At 46.8% G+C, this 22825-nt stretch overlaps 1 protein-coding gene across 7 annotated transcripts in view; it reads right to left on the bottom strand.

The window, feature by feature from the left end:
* Positions 1-348: 348 nt before the first annotated feature.
* EHMT2 (euchromatic histone lysine methyltransferase 2) overlaps positions 349-22825 on the bottom strand; it is a 41101-nt gene continuing 18624 nt past the window's right edge. For 3 of the 7 annotated variants that reach the window (XM_040405452.1, XM_040405456.1, XM_040405453.1), the window contains 15 exons: positions 19902-20122; positions 19642-19821; positions 19438-19568; positions 18497-18603; positions 18267-18389; positions 16814-16915; positions 15963-16306; positions 14478-14645; positions 13022-13166; positions 12859-12936; positions 12647-12762; positions 3184-3270; positions 2389-2467; positions 1973-2148; positions 349-804 (listed from right to left, as the gene is read on the bottom strand). In XM_040405452.1, coding sequence (XP_040261386.1) covers positions 573-804; positions 1973-2148; positions 2389-2467; positions 3184-3270; positions 12647-12762; positions 12859-12936; positions 13022-13166; positions 14478-14645; positions 15963-16306; positions 16814-16915; positions 18267-18389; positions 18497-18603; positions 19438-19568; positions 19642-19821; positions 19902-20122 — 2289 coding nt within the window. In that variant the 3' untranslated portion in view covers positions 349-572. The remainder of the gene's footprint in view (positions 805-1972; positions 2149-2388; positions 2468-3183; positions 3271-12646; positions 12763-12858; positions 12937-13021; positions 13167-14477; positions 14646-15962; positions 16307-16813; positions 16916-18266; positions 18390-18496; positions 18604-19437; positions 19569-19641; positions 19822-19901; positions 20123-22825) is intronic. The other 4 variants (XM_040405455.1, XM_040405459.1, XM_040405457.1 and 1 more) reach the window with 3 other exon arrangements.

Below are 22825 nucleotides of genomic sequence, written 5' to 3'. Positions count from 1 at the left end.
AGCAAAGCATTGGCACCTCGTGATGAACAGAGGTCACCCCCCCGCCCCCTAAGTGGCAGTGCAGGAAGAGTTAATAACACACTATATGAAGTGAATATTTGTGTGTACACAGACCTACCGGAGAAGACGCACCCCACCCACAACTGTAGCGGATGCATTAATCTCTGCTGAAAGAATCGCTTCCTACCTATTTACCATCTACTTTTCACTTTACGACTGAAGTGAATCAAGGATGACAGACGTGCAAACATGGACGACCCAGCAGAGCGCTCTGCACACAACATGGCCGCCACAACCAGAGGACAGACCCGTGGCCGCTAGATACCGAATCACACACGCGGAGTGGACTCTCCTATGTATAAAAAGTCATGACCTTTATTTCATTCATGAGACCGGATGATTTACATGATCAGGCAGGAGAATCGTGGACAGGGCAATGCTCTGCAAGATCATTACTTTGTCTTTGGGCAGGACCATCTGTGAGCAGCGTGATGCTCTGCAGGATCTCAGACCAGAGGGGAGAAGATCTGCAGGGTTCCTCTCAAACTAGGCTCGGAATAGGAGAGTCTAATCTAGGATACGGGCTGAGGAGGAGGAGGGGGAGGGGGAGGAGGAGGAGGAAGAGGTGGAGGAGGAGGTGGAAGGGAAGGAGCAGATATGGGCACCGAATCGGGAACCTCAATGCGGGCGAGGCGGCTCTGCTCCAGAGCGATGGCTTCTGCTGAGTGCTTGCACCTCTCTGATCCACACTGACAGGTAAAGTATTTGCTCTTGATGTCCCAGAAACGATCGCCGTAATCGAACCTGGAAAGAAAAGAAACCGCAGAGGGGGAAAGGGTTATATAAAGAGAAAACCGAAGCTACAGATGAAGTCATGGAGGTGGAAGAGGATACACTGCAGGAACTAAAGGGGTTGTCCGGTTTTCTCACATTGATGACCTTTCCTCAGGACATCAGCTGTTGGAAGAGACCTCTTGTGTTCTCTGCACCTGCGGCAGTGCCGCCCTTTATCTGCGAGGGAGCCGGGTGTCGGACCCCCGCCGATCTGATACTGATGACCCATCCTGAGGATAGGTCATCAATATGAAGAAACTGGACCACCCCTTTAAAGGGATTTAATGGGATTCCCAAATGAGGACTCCGTTTTAGGAAAGACCATCAGTGCATGATCGGTGGGGAACAGCCATGGCCCCTCTGTTCTGCAGGTGTCCTGGGAGTATGACCCGTTCTAAGACTCAATAACCTGGCAAAAAACTCTGAAAAAAATACTCCAAATACTAGATAGATACTCTCCTATGCCTAGCATATGACCTCCCTTGGATATTTGGAGGTGCAGTGGCACTTGCTTTCATATTTCCCTGAGGGTATCTAATAGACATCCTAACTTTAGGTGGCCATACATATTAGATAGATATGGATATTGGAAGACCACAGACTGTGTATGGGAGGCTCTGGACCGTACCCATAAAAACAGACGTCAAGCGAGATAAGGACTGGGCATGTTGGGTTTCAAATGACTGATTCTCTGCCAAAGGAGTCTGTCCAGGAAACATGCCCAGCCGAGCCAAGCAGGCATGTCTATGGGTGATCAGGGAGAGACAGCCTTCTAAGGGTCCATTCACACGTCCGTAGCTCTGGGTCCGCATCCGTTCCGCAATTTTTCGGGACGGGCGCAGACCCATTCATTTCAATGGGGCCGCAAAAGATGCGGACAGCACACCGTGTCCTGTCCGCATCCGTAGTTCCGTTCCGTGGGCCCGCAAAAAAGATGGAGCTCGTCCTACTCTTGTCCACAATCGCAGACAAGAATAAGCATTGCTATCATAGTGCCGGCCCGCAAAAAGCAGAACACACACGGCCGGTATCAGTGTTTTGCGGACGTGTGAATGGACCCTAATGTGTATGGCCGCCCTTGCAGAGGTTATGATGGATCCTATCTTTACATCTAGTAAACGTGTTACTTTCTGCTTACCCAAGCTCCTCTCCTGCCCGGATGTCTCTTCCACTGAAGAAGGCAATGCGGGGAAAGCGCAGATCTTGGTGGGACATGAAGACTCGGACAGGGATCAGATTGGGCTCACACAGGTGATTGATGAAGCGGCTGACGTTTCCGTAGTAGCGGGCGTCTATGCAGTATACCTCCCCGTCCTGAGAGAGAAGAACGAGGGCATTAGTGCAGGGAGGACATACAACCAACGAGGCGGGTGAAACCGGCAGTGTGCCCCAGGTTCTGACAAGTGAATGGAAGGCTTTAGAGCTTATTTTAGGGCACAATCATCCAGGTTACCCCAATGTATGAATACACCCCCCTTCTGTCTAAATACGTACACAGAAATCATAGCCGATAAGACCCAAGGAACTATGGAAAAGACAGGTGTCAGGTCTAACCTTGTTATCCAGGTCAAAGAGATAGGAGTCATCTTCTCTAACATCAGCTTCTGCATCGGAGATCAGCTCCCCCACATACCTGTAGGCAAAAGAGACAAGTCCGTGCTTTATGGGATGTCCGACACCAAGCCGCCATTTTACAATGTATATGAAAAGGCAACTAAGCTGATGAATAAATTCTATGGCTTACCTTCTATGGATCCAGAGTTACAACCTGTATTTCTTTCAGTCGAATTATACACCGCTTGTTTCCAGGGATTACGACCACCCTGCAATCCAGCAGTGGTGGTCGTGCTTGCAAACTATAGGAAAAAGCACCGCTCTCTCTCTCTGGTGGCTGGGGACTGGGTGAGTGCACATAGGCACGCATGCGCAGCAACTCCCATCCCAACTACCTTGTATCTGCGCTGCAGCCATGGCTGTAACCCCTGGAAACGAGCCGTGTATAAATGGACGGAAAAATGAATCAAGTCAGCAGAAAGAGGCAATATGGACAATCCCAATACATTAGTCTTGTATTAACCTTCTCTACATGATAAATGCCATTTGCTGAAGTGAGACAACCCCCTTTAAATTTAGACTGTAAGCCATCAGGGTGCCCTACATGTCACTGTACGACTGGCACAATGTGAAAACCTTATCTGTGTGCATTTAGAATAGTATCTTGCACCTGTGCAGCCTCCATTATCCACCCCCGGGGCCGTGCCCTGCCCTGAGCTGGTGTTTTAACCCTATGACCTTCCTCCAGAGTCAGAGACTTCACAGCGCTGGACAGTCGTCACATCGGACACTTACTCGCAGATAAAGGATCCCTGGGGTATCGTCTGCAGAGCTCTCACTCCCCAGCCCATCTTTGCTGTACGGTATAGCTGCAGCCGGACCCTGAAACAGTAAAATGAGGTTGTGTCAGTGTCACGTTTCCATACGTTATATACACAACTGACGGCTGAATATGCAGAAAGCAGGGCCTCTAAAAACCTTTCAGAGATTCCGCATCAAATTAATATACAAAAACATTTTAGTTTTTTTATTATAAGGCCACTTGTGATTTTGAAAAAAAAATAGATACTTTACCATAAGTAATAAAACGTATAAACCGGTAGCTTCCTCAGTCTCCTGATTCATAGTTGTTGTCCCCCTGCAGATCAGTGCAAATGAGCTGTTTGGTGCAACGTGGGAGTCACAGATGCACCAACAGCTCCCTTACTTATTGTGCTTAGCCCCGCCCCCTAGCTCTGAGTGACAGGGTCAGGCAGTGGGGATTCAAATCTCGCCTGGTCCTGCGTTCTCGCCCGTGTGCAGGTATCGGCATATGTGCTGGACAGCCCTGATGCTTGCCAGTATTATGCAGCCTTAGCAAGCATCGGGGCTGTACTGCTGGCATCCAGGCTAGGACGCAGGGCCAGGCAAGATTACATCGCCACTGCCTGGCCCTGTCTCTCAGAGCCGGACCATGTGCGGTCGGCGAAACAAGGGGCAACAGTGATGCCCCTGTTGCACCAAACAGCTCATCTGCATAATACAAAAGGCTTCATTTCTCAGCAACCGAGGCTCTGATCTGCAGGGGGACAACAACGTTTTTGAAGCTACCAGTTTATTTGGTTTATTACACGGTGACGGATGCTCTCTAAACTGTTTTTTTTGCCAGAACTTAAATACTGATGACCCACAATTAGGATAAGGCATCAATCTCCTCCCACCGATCAGCTATTAGAAGCTCGGACGAGTGCTGCGGCCTCCTCTTTGTCCTGCAATGTCACACCCATTGGTCAAGTGAATGTGATCGAGCTGTAATACCAAGCTCAGCCTGTACACAACGCAAGGTGCTCCCCGCTTGGTATCCTATGAAGAATGCTGCGGCCACTTCAAGTGGCTGATTGCTAGGGGGTGCCAGGAGTCGGACCACCACAGATCAGCTACTGAGGACCCGAGGATAGGTCGTTGGGGGTTAATTCCCAGAAAACCCCTTTAATCTAGCGGCAACTGAACCTAGCTGGGAGCATACAATACTCATTTGTAAAGCTGGCCATACAGAGGTATCAGGTTTGGCTGACTTTAATTAACCACCTCAGCCCCCTTAGCTTAAACACCCTGAAAGACCAGGCCACTTTTTACACTTCTGACCTACACTACTTTCACCGTTTATTGCTCGGTCATGCAACTTACCACCCAAATGAATTTTACCTCCTTTTCTTCTCACTAATAGAGCTTTCATTTGGTGGTATTTCATTGCTGCTGACATTTTTACTTTTTTTGTTATTAATCGAAATTTAACGATTTTTTTGCAAAAAAATGACATTTTTCACTTTCAGTTGTAAAATTTTGCAAAAAAAACGAGATCCATATAGAAATTTTGCTCTAAATTTATAGTTCTACATGTCTTTGATAAAAAAAAAAATGTTTGGGTAAAAAAAAAAATGGTTTGGGTAAAAGTTATAGCGTTTACAAACTATGGTACAAAAATGTGAATTTCCGCTTTTTGAAGCAGCTCTGACTTTCTGAGCACCTGTCATGTTTCCTGAGGTTCTACAATGGCCAGACAGTACAAACACCCCACAAATGACCCCATTTCGGAAAGAAGACACCTTAAGGTATTCGCTGATGGGCATAGTGAGTTCATAGAACTTTTTATTTTTTGTCACAAGTTAGCGGAAAATGATGATTTTTTTTTATTATTATTTTTTTTTTCTTACCAAGTCTCATATTCCACTAACTTGTGACAAAAAATAAAAAATTCTAGGAACTCACTATGCCCCTCACGGAATACCTTGGGGTGTCTTCTTTCCAAAATGGGGTCACTTGTGGGGTAGTTATACTGCCCTGGCATTCTAGGGGCCCAAATGTGTGGTAAGGAGTTTGAAATCAAATTCTGTAAAAAATGGCCAGTGAAATCCGAAAGGTGCTCTTTGGAATATGGGCCCCTTTGCCCACCTAGGCTGCAAAAAAGTGTCACACATCTGGTATCGCCGTACTCAGGAGAAGTTGGGGAATGTGTTTTGGGGTGTCATTTTACATATACCCATTCTGGGTGAGAAATATCTTGGCAAAAAACAACTTTTCCCATTTTTTTATACAAAGTTGGCATTTGACCAAGATATTTCTCTCAGAACTACAAACACTGATTAGGGAGGTCAAACCGTGGTAAAGGTCTGCGCTCCAGATTACCAGAGGTAAGGCATGATTCAGGAGGTGGGTAATCTAAAATTTATTGATAATGCAGATAAAATAATTCCAAAATAAAGAGTGCAATAACAGACCTTGGGATAGAACAGATGAATATACACTGGCGGACAGCCTAAGTGTCCATCCCAATTGAAAAATACATGTAAACACTAAAAATAGTGCACGGCGGCACCAGAAACCAGTTGTCCTACCGGTACCGTGAGACAGGAAACGGGACGTTCACCCTTGACAATGCTCCATAGCAGCTTCTCCATAGAAGTTGAAAAAAAATGAAAAAGACGATGTCAGGCAGTGATACACAAGAGTGTAGGGTCCCTGTATACGCCCTATGGCTGACTAGCGAACATGACCCTAATTCTAAGATATGGGTAGCAGCCTCACCACAGGGCACTCGTCCTTACAAGGACGACCCCGTCCGGAACCTGTCCCTGAAGATAAGACTAGAAGTCCCTAAAAGGATCTAGAAAAAAAGCTCCCTACACGCATGTTTCACTGCCTGCAAACAGATGTGTATATACCGCAGGTAGTTCATCAGGGGAGATAGAGAAAAGAACACCAGGGATAAGTATAAAGTAAACACTAAATCCCTAGAGACCAGCCTGAACAAATTCGTCAGCCAGTGATGGAGGTTTGCCCAGATGGTGGACAAATCCTGGGGCGGTCTCTATAGATGGAGAGACTGTGGATATGCAGCTAAATAATATGTAGTAAGCTACAACTGGGACGCCAACTATACTGGCGTGCCAGACACTTTTAAATAGTTTACCTACTTGCCGCCTTCGCCGCCCACACTATGGTCAGGCCAATTGGGCAAATCCGTGCGTTTGCACGTCATCGCCGCGCATGCGCCCATCGCGGAGACGGAAGCGAGGCTTGAGGCGCACGGAAGTGCTATGGATGCCAGCTACTTCCTGCGCATGCGCGGCATCGCCAGATCTCGCGATGCCGCGGCTGCCAGCTGAGTTAGCCGCAGCGATACAGATAGGTAAGAATAATGGTCCTACCTGTAATCACTATTGGGTAACGGGGCGATCAGAACTCACCCCGCTCCCAAAGTGCAGCGGTCCCCAATCCGACCATCAGAAAATACACAGTATTTGGGCAACCGGTCATATAAACCAGAATAAGACATCTGGACAATGACAGGCACCGACATATCGATGTGGTGGCCAGTAAAACGGACAAATTATAAAGCATTGTATTCAATACATAGGAGGAATAATCAAATGTGTTAGGGACACCTAAGACGTAGAATATACACACATGCAACCTCCATGCCAAATCAGTATATAGACATAAATTGGCTAAGTGGGCCTGAATGAACGCCGAAACCGTCTGTATAGAGCTAGACCCAGCTAGTCCCATCCTAGGAAGCAGCTGAAATTCAACTGTTCATTCAGGCCCATCGGTACAACTGTGCGCAAGAGGAAAATCCAGCGGGCTTCTCGCTGTAATATGATTTTATCCCAGTCTCCTCCACGTTTTGGGGGGGGGACTGCCTCAATACCACAAACTTTGATAACCCGCGGATCGCCTTGGTGGAAATCACACACATGACGGGCCACAGCCGTGTCCCGTCCTTTTTCTATATCAAGGAGATGTTCTCCGATTCGCCTTCGCAGCTCGCGCTTGGTCTTGCCAATGTATTCTTTGTTACAAATACACGTGATCTTATATATCACGCCTGCGGTTCTGCAAGAGATAAAATCTCTGATATCAAAGGTCCGTTTGAGATTGTTACTAAAGAAGGTCTTGCCTGTGGCAATCCTGTCACAGGCTACACAGCTCAACTAGCATTTATCGAAAGACCACGGCAACCAACTCAGTCCTCCATTGGCAGAGTAGCCATCCGTTGCCCCTGAAGCGAGGTATCCCCTATGGGCAGTATCTGCGCCAACGGAGGAACTGCTCAGGGGAGCACGAATTCAAAGTCCAGGCGGCAGACCGCCGACTAAGGTTTTTGGCCAGAGGCTATCCCGACTGCATTTTGAAAAAAGCATTTCAGAGAGCTGCCCACATCCATAGAGACACACTTCTAGTCCCTAAGCAAAAACAAGAGACAGAGAAGAAGGTACGGTTTATAACCACCTTTGATGGCTTAGCCAACAAATCAAGGGAGATACTTAATCGTCACTGGTCCATTCTTATGATGGACCCTGACATCAGTGATGTTTTACATGACTACCCACAAGTGACCTACAGACGAGGTAAGAGCCTCAAGGACTTGCTTGTGCATAGCCATCTCTCGCCACCCGCTGCCCCTGAGACCTGGCTGAGCCGGCGGCCGGTTGGCAGTTTCAGGTGCAGCGGCTGTGTAGCCTGTGACAGGATTGCCACAGGCAAGACCTTCTTTAGTAACAATCTCAAACGGACCTTTGATATCAGAGATTTTATCTCTTGCAGAACCGCAGGCGTGATATATAAGATCACGTGTATTTGTAACAAAGAATACATTGGCAAGACCAAGCGCGAGCTGCGAAGGCGAATCGGAGAACATCTCCTTGATATAGAAAAAGGATGGGACACGGCTGTGGCCCGTCATGTGTGTGATTTCCACCAAGGCGATCCGCGGGTTATCAAAGTTTGTGGTATTGAGGCAGTCTCCCCCCCAAAACGTGGAGGAGACTGGGATAAAATCATATTACAGCGAGAAGCCCGCTGGATTTTCCTCTTGCGCACAGTTGTACCGATGGGCCTGAATGAACAGTTGAATTTCAGCTGCTTCCTATGATGGGACTAGCTGGGTCTAGCTCTATACAGACGGTTTCGGCGTTCATTCAGGCCCACTTAGCCAATTTATGTCTATATACTGATTTGGCATGGAGGTTGCATGTGTGTATATTCTACGTCTTAGGTGTTCCTAACACATTTGATTATTCCTCCTATGTATTGAATACAATGCTTTATAATTTGTCCGTTTTACTGGCCACCACATCGATATGTCGGTGCCTGTCATTGTCCAGATGTCTTATTCTGGTTTATATGACCGGTTGCCCAAAAACTGTGTATTTTCTGATGGTCCGATTGGGGACCGCTGCACTTTGGGAGCGGGGTGAGTTCTGATCGCCCCGTTACCCAATAGTGATTACAGGTAGGACCATTATTCTTACCTATCTGTATCGCTGCGGCTAACTCAGCTGGCAGCCGCGGCATCGCGAGATCTGGCGATGCCGCGCATGCGCAGGAAGTAGCTGGCATCCATAGCACTTCCGTGCGCCTCAAGCCTCGCTTCCGTCTCCGCGATGGGCGCATGCGCGGCGATGACGTGCAAACGCACGGATGCGCCCATTGGCCTGACCATAGTGTGGGCGGCGAAGGCGGCAAGTAGGTAAACTATTTAAAAGTGTCTGGCACGCCAGTATAGTTGGCGTCCCAGTTGTAGCTTACTACATATTATTTAGCTGCATATCCACAGTCTCTCCATCTATAGAGACCGCCCCAGGATTTGTCCACCATCTGGGCAAACCTCCATCACTGGCTGACGAATTTGTTCAGGCTGGTCTCTAGGGATTTAGTGTTTACTTTATACTTATCCCTGGTGTTCTTTTCTCTATCTCCCCTGATGAACTACCTGCGGTATATACACATCTGTTTGCAGGCAGTGAAACATGCGTGTAGGGAGCTTTTTTTCTAGATCCTTTTAGGCACTTCTAGTCTTATCTTCAGGGACAGGTTCCGGACGGGGTCGTCCTTGTAAGGACGAGTGCCCTGTGGTGAGGCTGCTACCCATATCTTAGAATTAGGGTCATGTTCGCTAGTCAGCCATAGGGCGTATACAGGGACCCTACACTCTTGTGTATCACTGCCTGACATCGTCTTTATCATTTTTTTTCAACTTCTATGGAGAAGCTGCTATGGAGCATTGTCAAGGGTGAACGTCCCGTTTCCTGTCTCACGGTACCGGTAGGACAACTGGTTTCTGGTGCCGCCGTGCACTATTTTTAGTGTTTACATGTATTTTTCAATTGGGATGGACACTTAGGCTGTCCGCCAGTGTATATTCATCTGTTCTATCCCAAGGTCTGTTATTGCACTCTTTATTTTGGAATTATTTTATCTGCATTATCAATAAATGTTAAATTTTAGATTACCCACCTCCTGAATCAAGATATTTCTCTCACCCAGCATGGGTATATGTAAAATGACACCCCAAAACACATTCCCCAACTTCTCCTGAGTACGGAGATACCACATGTGTGACACTTTTTTGCAGCCTAGATGCGCAAAAGGTGCCCAAATTCCTTTTAGGAGGGCATTTTTAGACATTTGGATACCAGACTTCTTCTCACGCTTTGGGGCCCCTAGAATGCCAGGGCAGTATAAATACCCCACATGTGACCCCATTTTGGAAAGAAGACACCCCAAGGTATTCAATGAAGGGCATGGCGAGTTCATAGAAATTTTTTTTTTTTGGCACAAGTTAGCGGAAATTGATATTTTTTATTTTTTTCTCACAAAGTCTCCCTTTCCGCTAACTTGGGACAAAAATTTCAATCTTTCATGGACTCAATATGCCCCTCACGGAATACCTGGGGGTGTCTTCTTTCCGAAATGGGGTCACATGTGGGGTATTTATACTGCCCTGGCATTCTAGGGGCCCTAAAGCGTGAGAATAAGTCTGGAATATAAATGTCTAAAAATTTTTACGCATTTGGATTCCGTGAGGGGTATGGTGAGTTCATGTGAGATTTTATTTTTTGACACAAGTTAGTGGAATATGAGACTTTGTAAGAAAAAAAAAAAATAATTCCACTAACTTGGGCCAAAAAAATGTCTGATGATCAATGACAGGGGGGGTGATCAATGACAGGGGGGTGATCAATGACAGGGGGGGTGATCAGAGAGTCTATATGGGGTGATCACCCCCCTGTCATTGATCACCCCCCTGTAAGGCTCCATTCAGATATATAGTTTAGATAGGGGGTTCCCCACACTCCTGGATATGTAGTAGCGGTGCTGCTTGATATCACCGCTCTGACCTTCCAAGACCTGTGTGGTGTCCCATGTGGTTTGCTGGACAGGTCAGGTGAGCTGTAATTCCAGGCGGGGTTTTCAAATCTCTTTGGTGCAGATAGTTTAAAGCTTTCAATCCAAGTGTAGATACACGATTGTAGATAATTCTTCTCAGTGAGGAAGGGGTCTTTTCACCCCGAAACGCGTTTGGTGTGACAGTGAGGAACTGCTAAGAAGAATTATCTACAATCGTGTATCTACACTTGGATTGAAAGCTTTAAACTATTTGCACCAAAGAGATTTGAAAACCCCGCCTGGAATTACAGCTCACCTGACCTGTCCAGCAAACCACATGGGACACCACACAGGTCTTGGAAGGTCAGAGCGGTGATATCAAGCAGCACCGCTACTACATATCCAGGAGTGTGGGGAACCTCATATATAGACTTTGCCTAAAGGTCCTTGCAGCTCACAACAGAGCATTACACTTGGAAACCTTGGTGTACAAGCGGACCGATCATAGGAGCGGTAAAGTACCCTGCATAATTACAAATCTAAGTAGTGCTGCAATGTGGATATACTAACAACTCCTCAATTAATGTGGAACTTACAACCATAACAGTCTCAGGACTATGATGCTTGGAGTTATCATTTAACAGGCCATACAGCCATTCCAAGGGTGCTAGTGCTATTGAAAAATAGCCCATCCCAGGGACGTTTTAGCACTAATCAACCTCAGATTTTCAGTGCATTTGACTATTGCGGTATATTTTTAATTGTTTTTATGAGATGTTTTATATGTAATATTGTAGTGTGTTTATTTTTAAGCCTATAAAATTTATGTGGATACCTATTCACTGTGTGTTTGCCTAATATTGAGTGACCCCCTATCCAAACTATATATCTATCTCCATTTACCAGCATTTGGGAGTGCTGAGGGGTAGTGCACCTTTCCAGAAGTAGAAAAGTGAGAGAGCCACCATTTTCTTTTCCAAGGCTCCATTCAGATGTCCGTATGTGTTTTGCGGATCCGATCCATGTATCCGTGGATCCGTAAAAATCATACGGACATCTGAATGCAGCCTGACAGGGGGGTGATCAATGACATGGGGGTGATCAGGGAGTCTATATGGGGTGATCACCCCCCCTGGAAGGCTCCAGGGAGACGCCTGTATGTGTTTTGCGGATCCGATCCATCTATCAGTGGATCCGTAAAAATCATGCGGACATCTGAATGGAGCTTTACAGGCGGTTATCAATGACAGGGGGGTGATCAGGGAGTCTATATGGGGTGATCACCTCCGTCATTGATCACTCCCCTGTAAGGCTGCATTCAGACGTCCGTATGTGTTTTGCGGATCCGATCCATCTATCAGTGGATCCGTAAAATTCATACGGACCTCTGAATGCAGCCTTACAGGGGGTTATCAATGACAGGGGGGACATCAATGACAGGGAGGTGATCAGGGAGTCTATATGGGGTGATCAAGGGTGAATAAGGGGTTAATAAGTGACATGGGGGGGGTGGGGGGTGTAGTGTAGTGGTGCTACTTATTACTGAGCTACCTGTGTCCTCTGGTGGTCGATCCAAACAAAGGGGACCACCAGAGGACCAGGTAGCAGGTATATTAGACGCTGTTATCAAAACAGCGTCTAATATACCTGTTAGGGGTTAAAAAAAACACATCTCCAGCCTGGCAGGCTGGAGATCAACTCTCTTACCTTCCGTTCCTGTGAGCGCGCGCGCCTGTGTGCGCGCGTTCACAGGAAATCTCGCGTCTCGAGAGATGACGCGTATATGCGTGATTGTGCGCAGCAGCGCTGCCACCTCCGGAACGCGAATCTGCGTTAGGCGTTCCGGAGGTGGTTAAAGTGTACTGCGATCGGTTATGTTGAATTTGAGCATGCCCGATCCTTTTGAGATGAGCCAGGTGGAGGGGAAATTAAAGCATCAGGAAGAAAGCCATAACTAACATGTTAAACCTTTCCACGAGTCCTACTAGGTCCCATGCGCCTCATGAAGGCCCGGCTTGGGACACCCCTTTCTATGAACTAGATCAGAGATCTGCTCGGAAGGGCAGCGCCAGCACAGTGTAGGTGCCGCTGGTAATACAACACTTACTTAATGCCGCTCTGCACCACTCGGTTCTTGCACGTCTGCCAGCATGCACAGGCCTGGTTACACTCAAAGATAAGTGGGGGCTCAATCTTGTTAAATTCCTGTAGAAGACGACCATCCTGCAAACATTAAGGGGGGGGGGGGGGGGGGAGGTGAGGAAGGATGCATGCAAAAGAAAACCGAGGAGACTGGAGCACGTGCGTAGAAACGCTCACCTTATCATACCAGCAGCGGATGCTCAGTTGTCCGCAGAGGCAGTTACTAGACGAACAGTCATCCTGGCAGCTGCAGTTCTGTCCACACAAGTAATAAAAAAAGTGAGTGGTAGAAAAAGAGACCATAGCAGGAGAGGAGACCGGAAAGTGAGGAGATCTGCACCTGCAGGTGAGTTATGTTGCGGTCAATGCTCATGGCCGACGTTTCACAGTTCTCCGAAACGTACTTATAGTCGTCCGGGGTCGGTTCTTCATCCACTCCGTTCACACATGGAATGGGGAAGTTTTCATACCCATGAGCAATGTCCCTAGAGGCACAGAAAAGAAGGGTCATACAGCGGCAGCCAGGTCAGAGTATTACTGGATATTCACAGAACAGACGTCTACAGTATTCACAGTGCACCCAGAGTAATAAAATGTGTCTTGTGTGAATACAAGAAACTGTATATCTTATTAAGGGGGGAGGCGCCATCTTCCTCACCTTCCAGCAGCATGCAGTTCCCCTTTCCCTGTCCGCAGGTTCTCTATAGACAGTCAGAAACCTCTACAGTCACCAAAATGTCCGTCTAGTGTAACACAGTAAATAAAAGAGCAGGATCAGGGAGAGGAGGGGGATGCAGCTGCAGTATCTCTCACTAAGTGTGTGTGTGTGTGTGGGAGGCTGCATTCCATAGGAGGGGAAAAGGAGACATCTATCAAGGGGGGCAATAAATGCAGGGGGAACATGGTTTACTGTCCTATGGGCAAGATAACCAAGTTATATTAACTGACACCTATGGATGTATTCTGTCCAACAGACTGTATTAGAGGACAAAAGGACCGGCCTATGTGGGCGCGATACATGCATCTCAAATTATTTCGAAAAACCATTATAAAATAGGAGTGTGCACAACCACGGTTTTTCTAAATAACTGGTAGCGCAGATTCTACTTTACAGAGCAGCACAAACTGGAGCCGGTCCGTGCTGCTCATATGTACGCACTAGGAGTGTCCGTCTGTCTGCTACGCTCCCATATCCAGCACAGGACCCAGAGCTGGCCAACCTGCGGCTTTCCAGATGTTGTAAAACTACAACTCCCACCATGCCCTGCTGTAGGCTGATAGCTGTAAGCATACTGGGAGTTGTAGTTCTGCAACAGCTGGAGAGCCGCAGGTTGGCCATCCCTGGGATAGAGGAACCTAGGAGAAAGCAGGACATCTCCTAGGGCATAGAAATTCTGACCCAGCGCTGTAAGATGTGATGTGATAACACATCTCTGGCTCCTGCACTGGATATAGGAGCCTAGGAGAAAGCAGGACGTCTCCCTGTGAATACATATTCTGATCCAGAGCTGTAGATATTTCAGTACTGGCTCCTGCGCCTAGGAGAAAGCAGGACGTCTCCTAGCGCAGGTATTCTGACCCAGCGGTATAGGACGTGATTCTACAGTGCTGGCTCCTGCTCTATAATAATGTCCCTATATAATTTACACTTTAAAGTGATGAGTACTGAGAAGTTAGTACACATGCCCTGTCCCTGCTTTTGAACTTCATCATTGCAATGTCGGGTCTTCTGCTCCTCATCGTGACTACTGATCAGAAGTTACCCTCTGTGCTCACGAGGTGGTCCACACCCTCACCTGCTGATGATTCTCTCCGTGCGAACTGCTCTGTTGAGGATCCCCTGCCGGATCTTACGATTGAGCTGTAAAGCGTACCAGACGTCTGTGTGCTCCAGGGTCAAGTCACATGGTGTGTCACCTTCATTGTTCCGAATCTCAGTGTCAGCCCCACGAGACAGAAACAGGCTGGAGAACAAAGGGATCATTTAATAGGCGATTAAAGCAATAACAAAAAAAACAAAAACAACTTTTAAATATATATTATATAGAAACACAAATGCGACTTGAACCTTAGAGCATTATGTTTGACAGACAAGTTACGTTCTATCAGGACAAACCAGTCAGTGAATGTAGACCTAACTGGTATGACACAAACAGCACACACTCCCGGCAGCGGAAACGCACCCGAAGCGAAAATTAGAAGAGTGCCTCCAGGTCCAACTCTCCCACATGACCTGACATCAGGAGTGGAGAGACACAGCCATGATGGATGGTACACTTTCCTCTGCTACTGAGCCATCCAGAGTGCAAGTGTGTCAACCACCCAATGACAGGTAGGTACCCTCAAAGTATTTTGGTGCACCCATTCAATTAAAAGGGTGGTGACGTAATACACACAGTGTCCAGAATGTGAGCCACTTCATTACAGCAGCTCTCAACTTTGAGAACAATTGGGGAGGGGAAAGGGCAGCCATGAACAACCTCTATGACCATTCATATACCTCAACAAGTCCAGATGAGACATCTCTAATCTCCACAGAGTATGTGCAAATCTACGCTCACTTTTATATCTGTGGGACTCGTCTGGTCCTTTTATCTGTGATGTGGATTAGTGTTGAGCGAAGCAAGCTTCAGATGCTACATCAAACTTCGGATTAATACTGTACGGAGATCCGTCTCCGTACAGTATTAAAATGTATGGGCTCCGATGAGCCAAAGGAAAACAACTAGTCGGAACCGAAGCAGAGTTCAGTTTCAAGTTTTAAAGTGATTTTCCACTTTAAAAATCAACTACCGAAGTAATTCAACGTCTTGTGCAACTTAGCGAATAACTGACTTTGGCTCATCGGAGCCCATACAGTCTAACACTGTACGAAGACGGATCTCCGTACTGTATTAATCCGAAGATTTGAACTAAGCTCCAAAGCTCGTTTCGCTCAACACTAATTATGACTCCTCATAGACATTACTGACTAAGCCTTCTAATTAGAGCCACGCACCTACAGTTTTTAGCTAGAAGATCTTGCAGCTCTGTAGACCTCCAAGCATGTGAGAAGACTTTGAACGGAATTTCGAGGATTAGAAAAAAAAAAAAAAAAAAAAAAGCTGCTTTCTTCCAGGAACAGCTCCACACCTGTCCATGGGTTGCATCTGGTATTGCGACTCCGTTCCAGAGAAGTGAATGAAGCCGAGCTGCAATACGACACACAACCTGTGGCCAGGTTTGGCGCAGTTTTTAAAAGAAAGCAGCCATGTTTTTCCCATCCTGGGAAAGGCTCTTACTTTACGCAGTGGATGTAGCCCTCGCGAGCAGATATGTGCAGTGGCGTATCCCCGTGGAAGTTGACTGCATGCAGCTCGCACTGTGCGTTAAGCAGAATCTCAGCAATCTCCGCACTGCCGGTGAAGGACGCCCAGTGTAAGCAGATGTTTTTCTCCTGCAATGAAGAAAAAGCACAAAAACTAATAAAACAAACTGGAATATGGAAATCAATAAAGGGGAAGGAGCGTTGGATACTCACATTGTCCTGCAAAGTAACATCTGCCCCCCTTGTCAATAATGTACGGATGACATCAATGTGCTTGTGCTCTGCAGCCCAGATGATAGGTGTCCAGCCACCATTGTCCTAGGAAATACATCAAGGGTTAAAAGGGGTTGTCCCATCTCAGACAATGGGGACATATCGCTAGGATATGCCCCCATTGTCTGATAGCGGTGGGACCCGCACCTATATCGAGAACGGAGCACCGCAAGTGAAAGAGGGCGTACTGCCCCATCATTCATTTCTATGGGGCCGCTGAAAATAGCCGTGCGCTGGCTCGGCTAATTCTGTCAGCCCCATAAAAATGAATGGGAGACTGGGCCGAGAATGCGCGGTACGCTCCCATTCACTTCTATAGGAGCGGCGCTTGGTGGTGGACGGCCCCCGGGAAATCTGGGGTCCTCCAGCCACAGCTCTCCGTTCTCGTTATAGGTGCGGGTCCCAGCAGTGGGACCCGCACCAATCAGACAATGGGGGCATATCCTAGCGATATGCCCCCCATTGTCTGAGATGGGAATACCCCTTTAAAACAAAGTCTCACCCCATTTCACTGCATGTGGATGTATAAACGGCTGATCTTCTCTCTCTTACCTGGGCATTCACATTGACCTGGCCTGTGGAAAGCAGGAAAGACAGCATTTCCAGATTTCCACTTTTGGCTGCGTGATGAAGGCAGGTGGAACCATCCTCCTCCTGAGAAATTAAAAGAAACTTTCAGATCTGCTCAACAGAATCATCACAGCAGTGAATAGACGGTTCCAAATGTCCCATCTTTGAATACATAATCCTGCAAAATTTCAGAGCCTGGAAGAAAAACTTGCAAAAACAGCGCCACCTGGTGTCAAAATGTAATGGTACCTTTGTCTTTTTCTTTACACTTGCAGAAGCTGGAAAAACGAAGTTTAATTCATATGCAAATGAGCACTCACAAGGGCCCAGGGGCGGCGTTCACGGTGTTAGAGCCCAGGCTGCTCTGCCCTTTTTCATTGTATCCCCGTCCCAGCCTCTGCCCGCCCTCCTATTCCCTTGCGCCATCCTTCGGTCCGGCCGAGATCCTGCGCACTGCCTCGTCGGGCCGGAGCATGCGCACTGCGATGCCCATTGTGGGCACGGCATCTCTTTACTGCGCAGAAACCAGCGGCAATGTGGCGTTTGTCAGCGCATGAGCAGTAGTTAAAGCGATGCCGTGCCCAAAAAATGACATGGCGTCCTTATTCTACGGCTCAATAGGATTACAGCAATACCAAATTTGTATATTTTTTTTTCTTTTACTAAACCTTTGAAGAAAAAAAAAAAACTAACATTTTCTTTGCATTGCCATTTTCTGACAGCCATAATTTTGCAGCTGTGTTAGTGCATTTTTTTGAGGGGGCCAAGATGAACAATAAATGGTGAACTGCGATTTATATTTTTATATTGCAATAGTTCGGGTGTTTTGGGATGCAGCAATTCTTTAATATGTAAAATTGGCAAGGGGGGGTATTACATTTTTTTAATATTTTTTTTTTAACTTTCTCCACAGTACCTAATAGCCCCCCCTTAGGGCTCTGGAACCAGATTTCTTCTGACCGGTTGTCCCACAATAGAATACAACTGCGGTGTATGGGATTCTGAGACACTGCCTGCTGAGCTGTGCCTCGCACACAGCTTTACAAGCAGTTTACCATATGGACCTGGGATCCTTCAGCAGGCCTCAGGCTGTCATGGTAACCGATCGAAAGCCAGCGATTTCACTGCAGGGGCTCTGATGGGAGGGGAGAGGGAGGCCCCTCCCTCTGCCTAACCCCACATATGATGCCACGATTGCTATTGACCGTAGCATCTGAGAAGTTATATGACAGATTTCAGCATCATGGGCGATCCTGGTCATTATGACTGGGTTTCTGCTGTGTTATACAGCCAGCACACGACACATCTCGAGCAGGCTCGGCGCTATAGCCATCTCCATAAAACCCCTTAAGCATAATGACGTAGATGTGCGCGATTATGCGTTAAGGGGTTAAGGAGATCAGATAAATGAATTGACTATCCATAGTGGGCTTACCTGGTGGTACACACAGGCTCCAGATTGTGCCAAATATTTGGCAACATCCAAATGATTGTTGACTACGGCTTCTAGAAGAGGTGTACGAAGAACCTTGTCAGTGGCATTGAAGTTGGCACCGGCCTGGGAGGGAATACATGGCAGTGTTAAAAAGAAAAAAATAATAATAATATTTTAAATGCCACAATGTGAACAGAACCGAGTGCAAGTAGATGGCAGCACTACTGTACCTGTATGAGGATGTGACACAGCTCTATGCTTCCTCTCTGTGCGGCAGCATGGAGGGGGCTTCTCTTTAACTGCTGATCATTCAGGAAACTGGAGTCTTGGTTATCCGCTAAGAAAGAGTAAAAATACGAGAGAGAGAGCGCATAGTGAGCATAGAAGACACTGCTATATGGGCGACCAAAGTGCCTATATCGGGACAGAAAGACATCTCAAAATTGCAAAAAATGCCAATACCACCATGGCGGACGGCAAATGGGGTTCATTATTTGTGACCGCTGCAGCCAATTACTGGCCTCGGTGGTCATGTGCGTGTGTAAACGGCAGTGATTGGCCGCAGTGGTCACCTGAATGATGGACCCGACGGCATGGCTGAGACCAGAACAATGGCACTATGGCGGTGGGACATTTAAAATGTGAGTAAGGTTTCATTTTAATTTGATACGGCTCCCGTCTCTGTGTCGGGCAGGAATTGACAAATTTGAGTTGATCGAACACAATTTTGTAAGATAATCACCCTGTGTAGAAGGCCCCTATATTAAGGGGGGATTATCTAAGAGCAGGCTGCATGGAAAAGTCTGCGTTCGCAGGTCCGTTTGCTTTCCAAGTGTATGTCAAATGCACACAGACCACCAGTCACGCAGCGAATGTCCTGTCTGGAGCCGGCGTGTAGGTATACTTATATATTTTTTCCTGCCGTGCTACTTCACACCAAAGCAAAAAAGTGGATAAACGGCAACAGATGCCAGTGTATGCCTCAATCCTCCTGTCGGACATTTCTGATGGACAATGCAAACGCCATGCGAAAGCAGCTGAGCAACCTAAAACAGAACGCTTCCCTTCTAATCGCCCCTCTTACAGCAGTGTCCCCCCGCCCGGAGACGCACAGAGAATGAGATTCTGGAAGGCACAGCACAATTATTAGGAGGGGGGCTGCGGCACTCACTCAACATAAGCAGGACCTTCTGCAGTTCTCCGGCCTTGACACTAAGGTAGAGCTGCCTGGAGTTGTATCGGATCTTCTTCCTGCTTCGTCCTTCTCTCTTTTGCTGGTTTAAACTGTGGGGACAGGGATCACTGATCTCTCAGTAAGGCTGCTGATGTCAGGTAAACGAGTCAGAAGAGCAAGCAAAAAAATAATATGTCATACTTGTCAGTCTCTTGGGCCATCAAGGCTTTCTGTAGGACATCACGGGCAGGACCAGGAGGCAGACCAGCAGCACTGAGAGCCATACCGGACGGGAGGAGGACAGAGGGGCCTTCAGTGTCTCCGTTCAGAGCTGGGTCATCAAGGGAGCGTTTGCCGTCACCTACACCGCTCATCCGTGCACTAACAGTACAGACAGGTCACAAAAGAGGCATCAACCTATTACAAGGCACAGGCTAGAAAGAGGGTAAAGCGGAACTCACCTGGGCTGCGTCGTGTCGGCCCTTCCGGGACCGCCGCCATCGTGTGGAGGAGGGGCAGGAACAGGCACAGAGGTATCTGCTTTTGCTATGGTAATCTGCTCAGCTTCCGATGCGTCCTCGCCACAGTGAGGGCAGAAAAGGATGCCATTTAGAGGAGAAACACAGGCCTTGTGAAAGCGGTGATTAATCCTGAAGTCGGGATGGCACTCCAGGAACGTTCCCTGCAGATGGAGGTGGAAGGGGAGAATATTTAGGGACGCTGTAACAGGACAAACATGTTAGCACCTTCAGAACCTTGGAGGAGAATGCTCATCCCAGGGGTCCATTCAGATGTCCGCAAATGGGTCCGCATCCGTTCCGCAATATCGGGAACGGGTGCGGACCCATTAATTCTCTATGGGGCCGGAAGAGACGCGGAGAGCACACTATGTGCTCTCTGCATCCACATTTCCCGAGCGGGGCCACGAACTTCCGGGCCGCGGCTCCGCAAAAAATAGAACATGCCCTATTCTTGTCCGCAATTGCAGATAAGAATAGGCATTTCTATGGGGGGTGCCGGCCGGGTGTATTACGGATCCGCAAGACTCTATGGATGGGTGAATGGACCCTAACTGGCAGGTACTTCAGGCACTAGGACCAGCGATCTCGTCCTGCAGTTAAACGGTCACTGTGAGTAAACACACAGTGACAGGACAGTGACAACAGCAGATTGGTCACATCACCTATGACAGACAGTCACAGCTGTCCCCATCTGACGATCGCTGTGATTGGTCAGTCAATCCAGACTGACCAATCGCAGCTAAAGGCGCCCATTTCAACTCCGATCTCCTCAGTTTTGTCATTACTGTGACACTGCCGAGGAGATCGGAGCTGTGGATTAGCCTGCCCTTCCCCCTCAGCTGCAGGGTTAACCCCTTCAGTCCCTCTCACACATCTATAGCCCTTCATTAGGGCTCCCTGATGTTTGGGGAGCTGTGTGACCAGCGAGCTGTGCCTGCCCTTCCCCCTTAGCTGCAGTTAACCCCATCAGCTGCACTTAGTCCCCCTCCCACACCCATACAGGAAGCCGTAAGTGTATGACAGGGAGTAACACACTTACAGCCAATGCATTAATACAGAAGTATTGTAATGCATTGTAAAGGGGATCAGACCCCCGAAAGTGGAAGTCCCAGAGTGGGACAAAAAACAAAACAAAGTAAAAATAAATAATAATTGTAAAAAAATAGGGAAGAAAAGAAAAGTAGATAAATTAGGCATCGATGCGTCCGTATCGACTGGCTTTATAAAAATACCACATGACCTAACCTCTCAGGTGAACACCGTAAAAAAATAAAAATAAAAACGGTGTCAAAAAAAGCCATTTTCTATCACCTTACATCACAAAAAGGTGTAATAGCAAGCGATCGAAAAAGTCATATGCCCCCCAAAATAGTGGCAATCAAAGCAGCATCTCATACTGAAAAAAATTAGCCCCTACACAAGACAGTCTCCGAAAAAAAAAAAAAAATTATATATGGCTTTCATGATGTGGAGACACTAAAAAAAATATAATTTTTTTCAAAAATGCTTTATTATGTAAAACTGAAACAATCAAAAAAAGTAGTCATTTGGTATTGTCGCGTCCGTAACAACCTGCTCTATAAAAAGATCACATGATCTAACCTGTCAGATGAATGTTGTAAATAACAAAAAATACAAACGGTGCCAAAACAGCTATTTTTTGTTACATTGCCTCACAAAAAGTGCAATATAGAGAAACCAAAAATCATCTGTACCCTAAAATAGTACCAACAAAACTGACACCTTATCCTGTAGTTTCCAAAATGGGGTAATTTTTTGGGGAGTTTCTACTCTAGGGGTGCATGTCAAATGTGACATGGCAGCTTAAAATTATCCCGGTGAAATCTGCTTTTCAAAAACCGTATGGCATTCCTTTCCTTCTGCGCCCTGCCGTGTCCCCGTACAGCAGTTTACGACCACATATGGGGCGTTTCTTTAAACTACAGAATCAGGGCAATAAATATTGAGTTGTGTTTGGCTGTTAACCCTTGCTTTGTTAGCAGACAAAAAATAAAAATGGATTAAAATGGAAAATCTGCCAAAAAAGTAAAATTCTAATTTCATCTCCATTTTCCATTCATTCTTGTGAAACACCTAAAGGGTTTACAAAGTTTGTAAAATCAGTTTTGAATACCTTGAGGGGTCTAGTTTCTAAAATGGGGTCATTTTTGGGTGGTTTCTATTATGTAAGCCTCACAAAGTGATTTCAGACCTGAACTGGTCCTTAAAAAGTGGTTTTTGGAAATTCTGAAACATTTCAAGATTTGCTTCTAAACTTCTAAGCCTTGTAACGTCCCCCAAAAAAGAAAATGTTATTTACCAAATAATCCAAACATGAAGGAGACACATGGGGAATGTAAAGTAATAACTATTTTAGGAGGTATCACTATCTGTTTTAAAAGCAGAGAAATTGAAATTTTGAAATGGATTTTTTTTCTAAATAAAAATGAAATATTTTGACTCAATTTTACCAGTGTCATGAAGTACAATATGTGACGAGAAAACAACCTCAGAATGGCCTGGATATGTAAAAGCATTTTAAAGTTATCACCACATAAAGTGACACTGGTCAGATTTGCAAAAAATGGCCTGGGCAGGAAGGTGAAAACTGGCCCGGTCCTTAAGGGGTTAAAAGGGTTTGTCTGAGCTATGGATATTGAGCACCTATTCTCGGGATAGGTCATCAATATCAGATCGGAAGGGGTCTGGGAACCCCCGCAGATCATCTGTTTGAAGGTGCCCTGGTGCTTGTCCACGTTGCTCTGCACTTCTTGTTCCAGCTCGACACTGCAAAAACTGTTAGAAAAGGCCTGCTCATCCAATCGGGGCCCCTCCTCAGCCTGGGATTACCTAAGTGGACCGTT

This window comes from Bufo bufo, chromosome 8 (assembly GCF_905171765.1).
Source record: "Bufo bufo chromosome 8, aBufBuf1.1, whole genome shotgun sequence".
In the NCBI taxonomy this organism is placed as follows: domain Eukaryota; kingdom Metazoa; phylum Chordata; class Amphibia; order Anura; family Bufonidae; genus Bufo; species Bufo bufo.
Note: the sequence above shows the minus strand (reverse complement) of the source record. Positions and strands in the feature narration are given on the sequence as shown.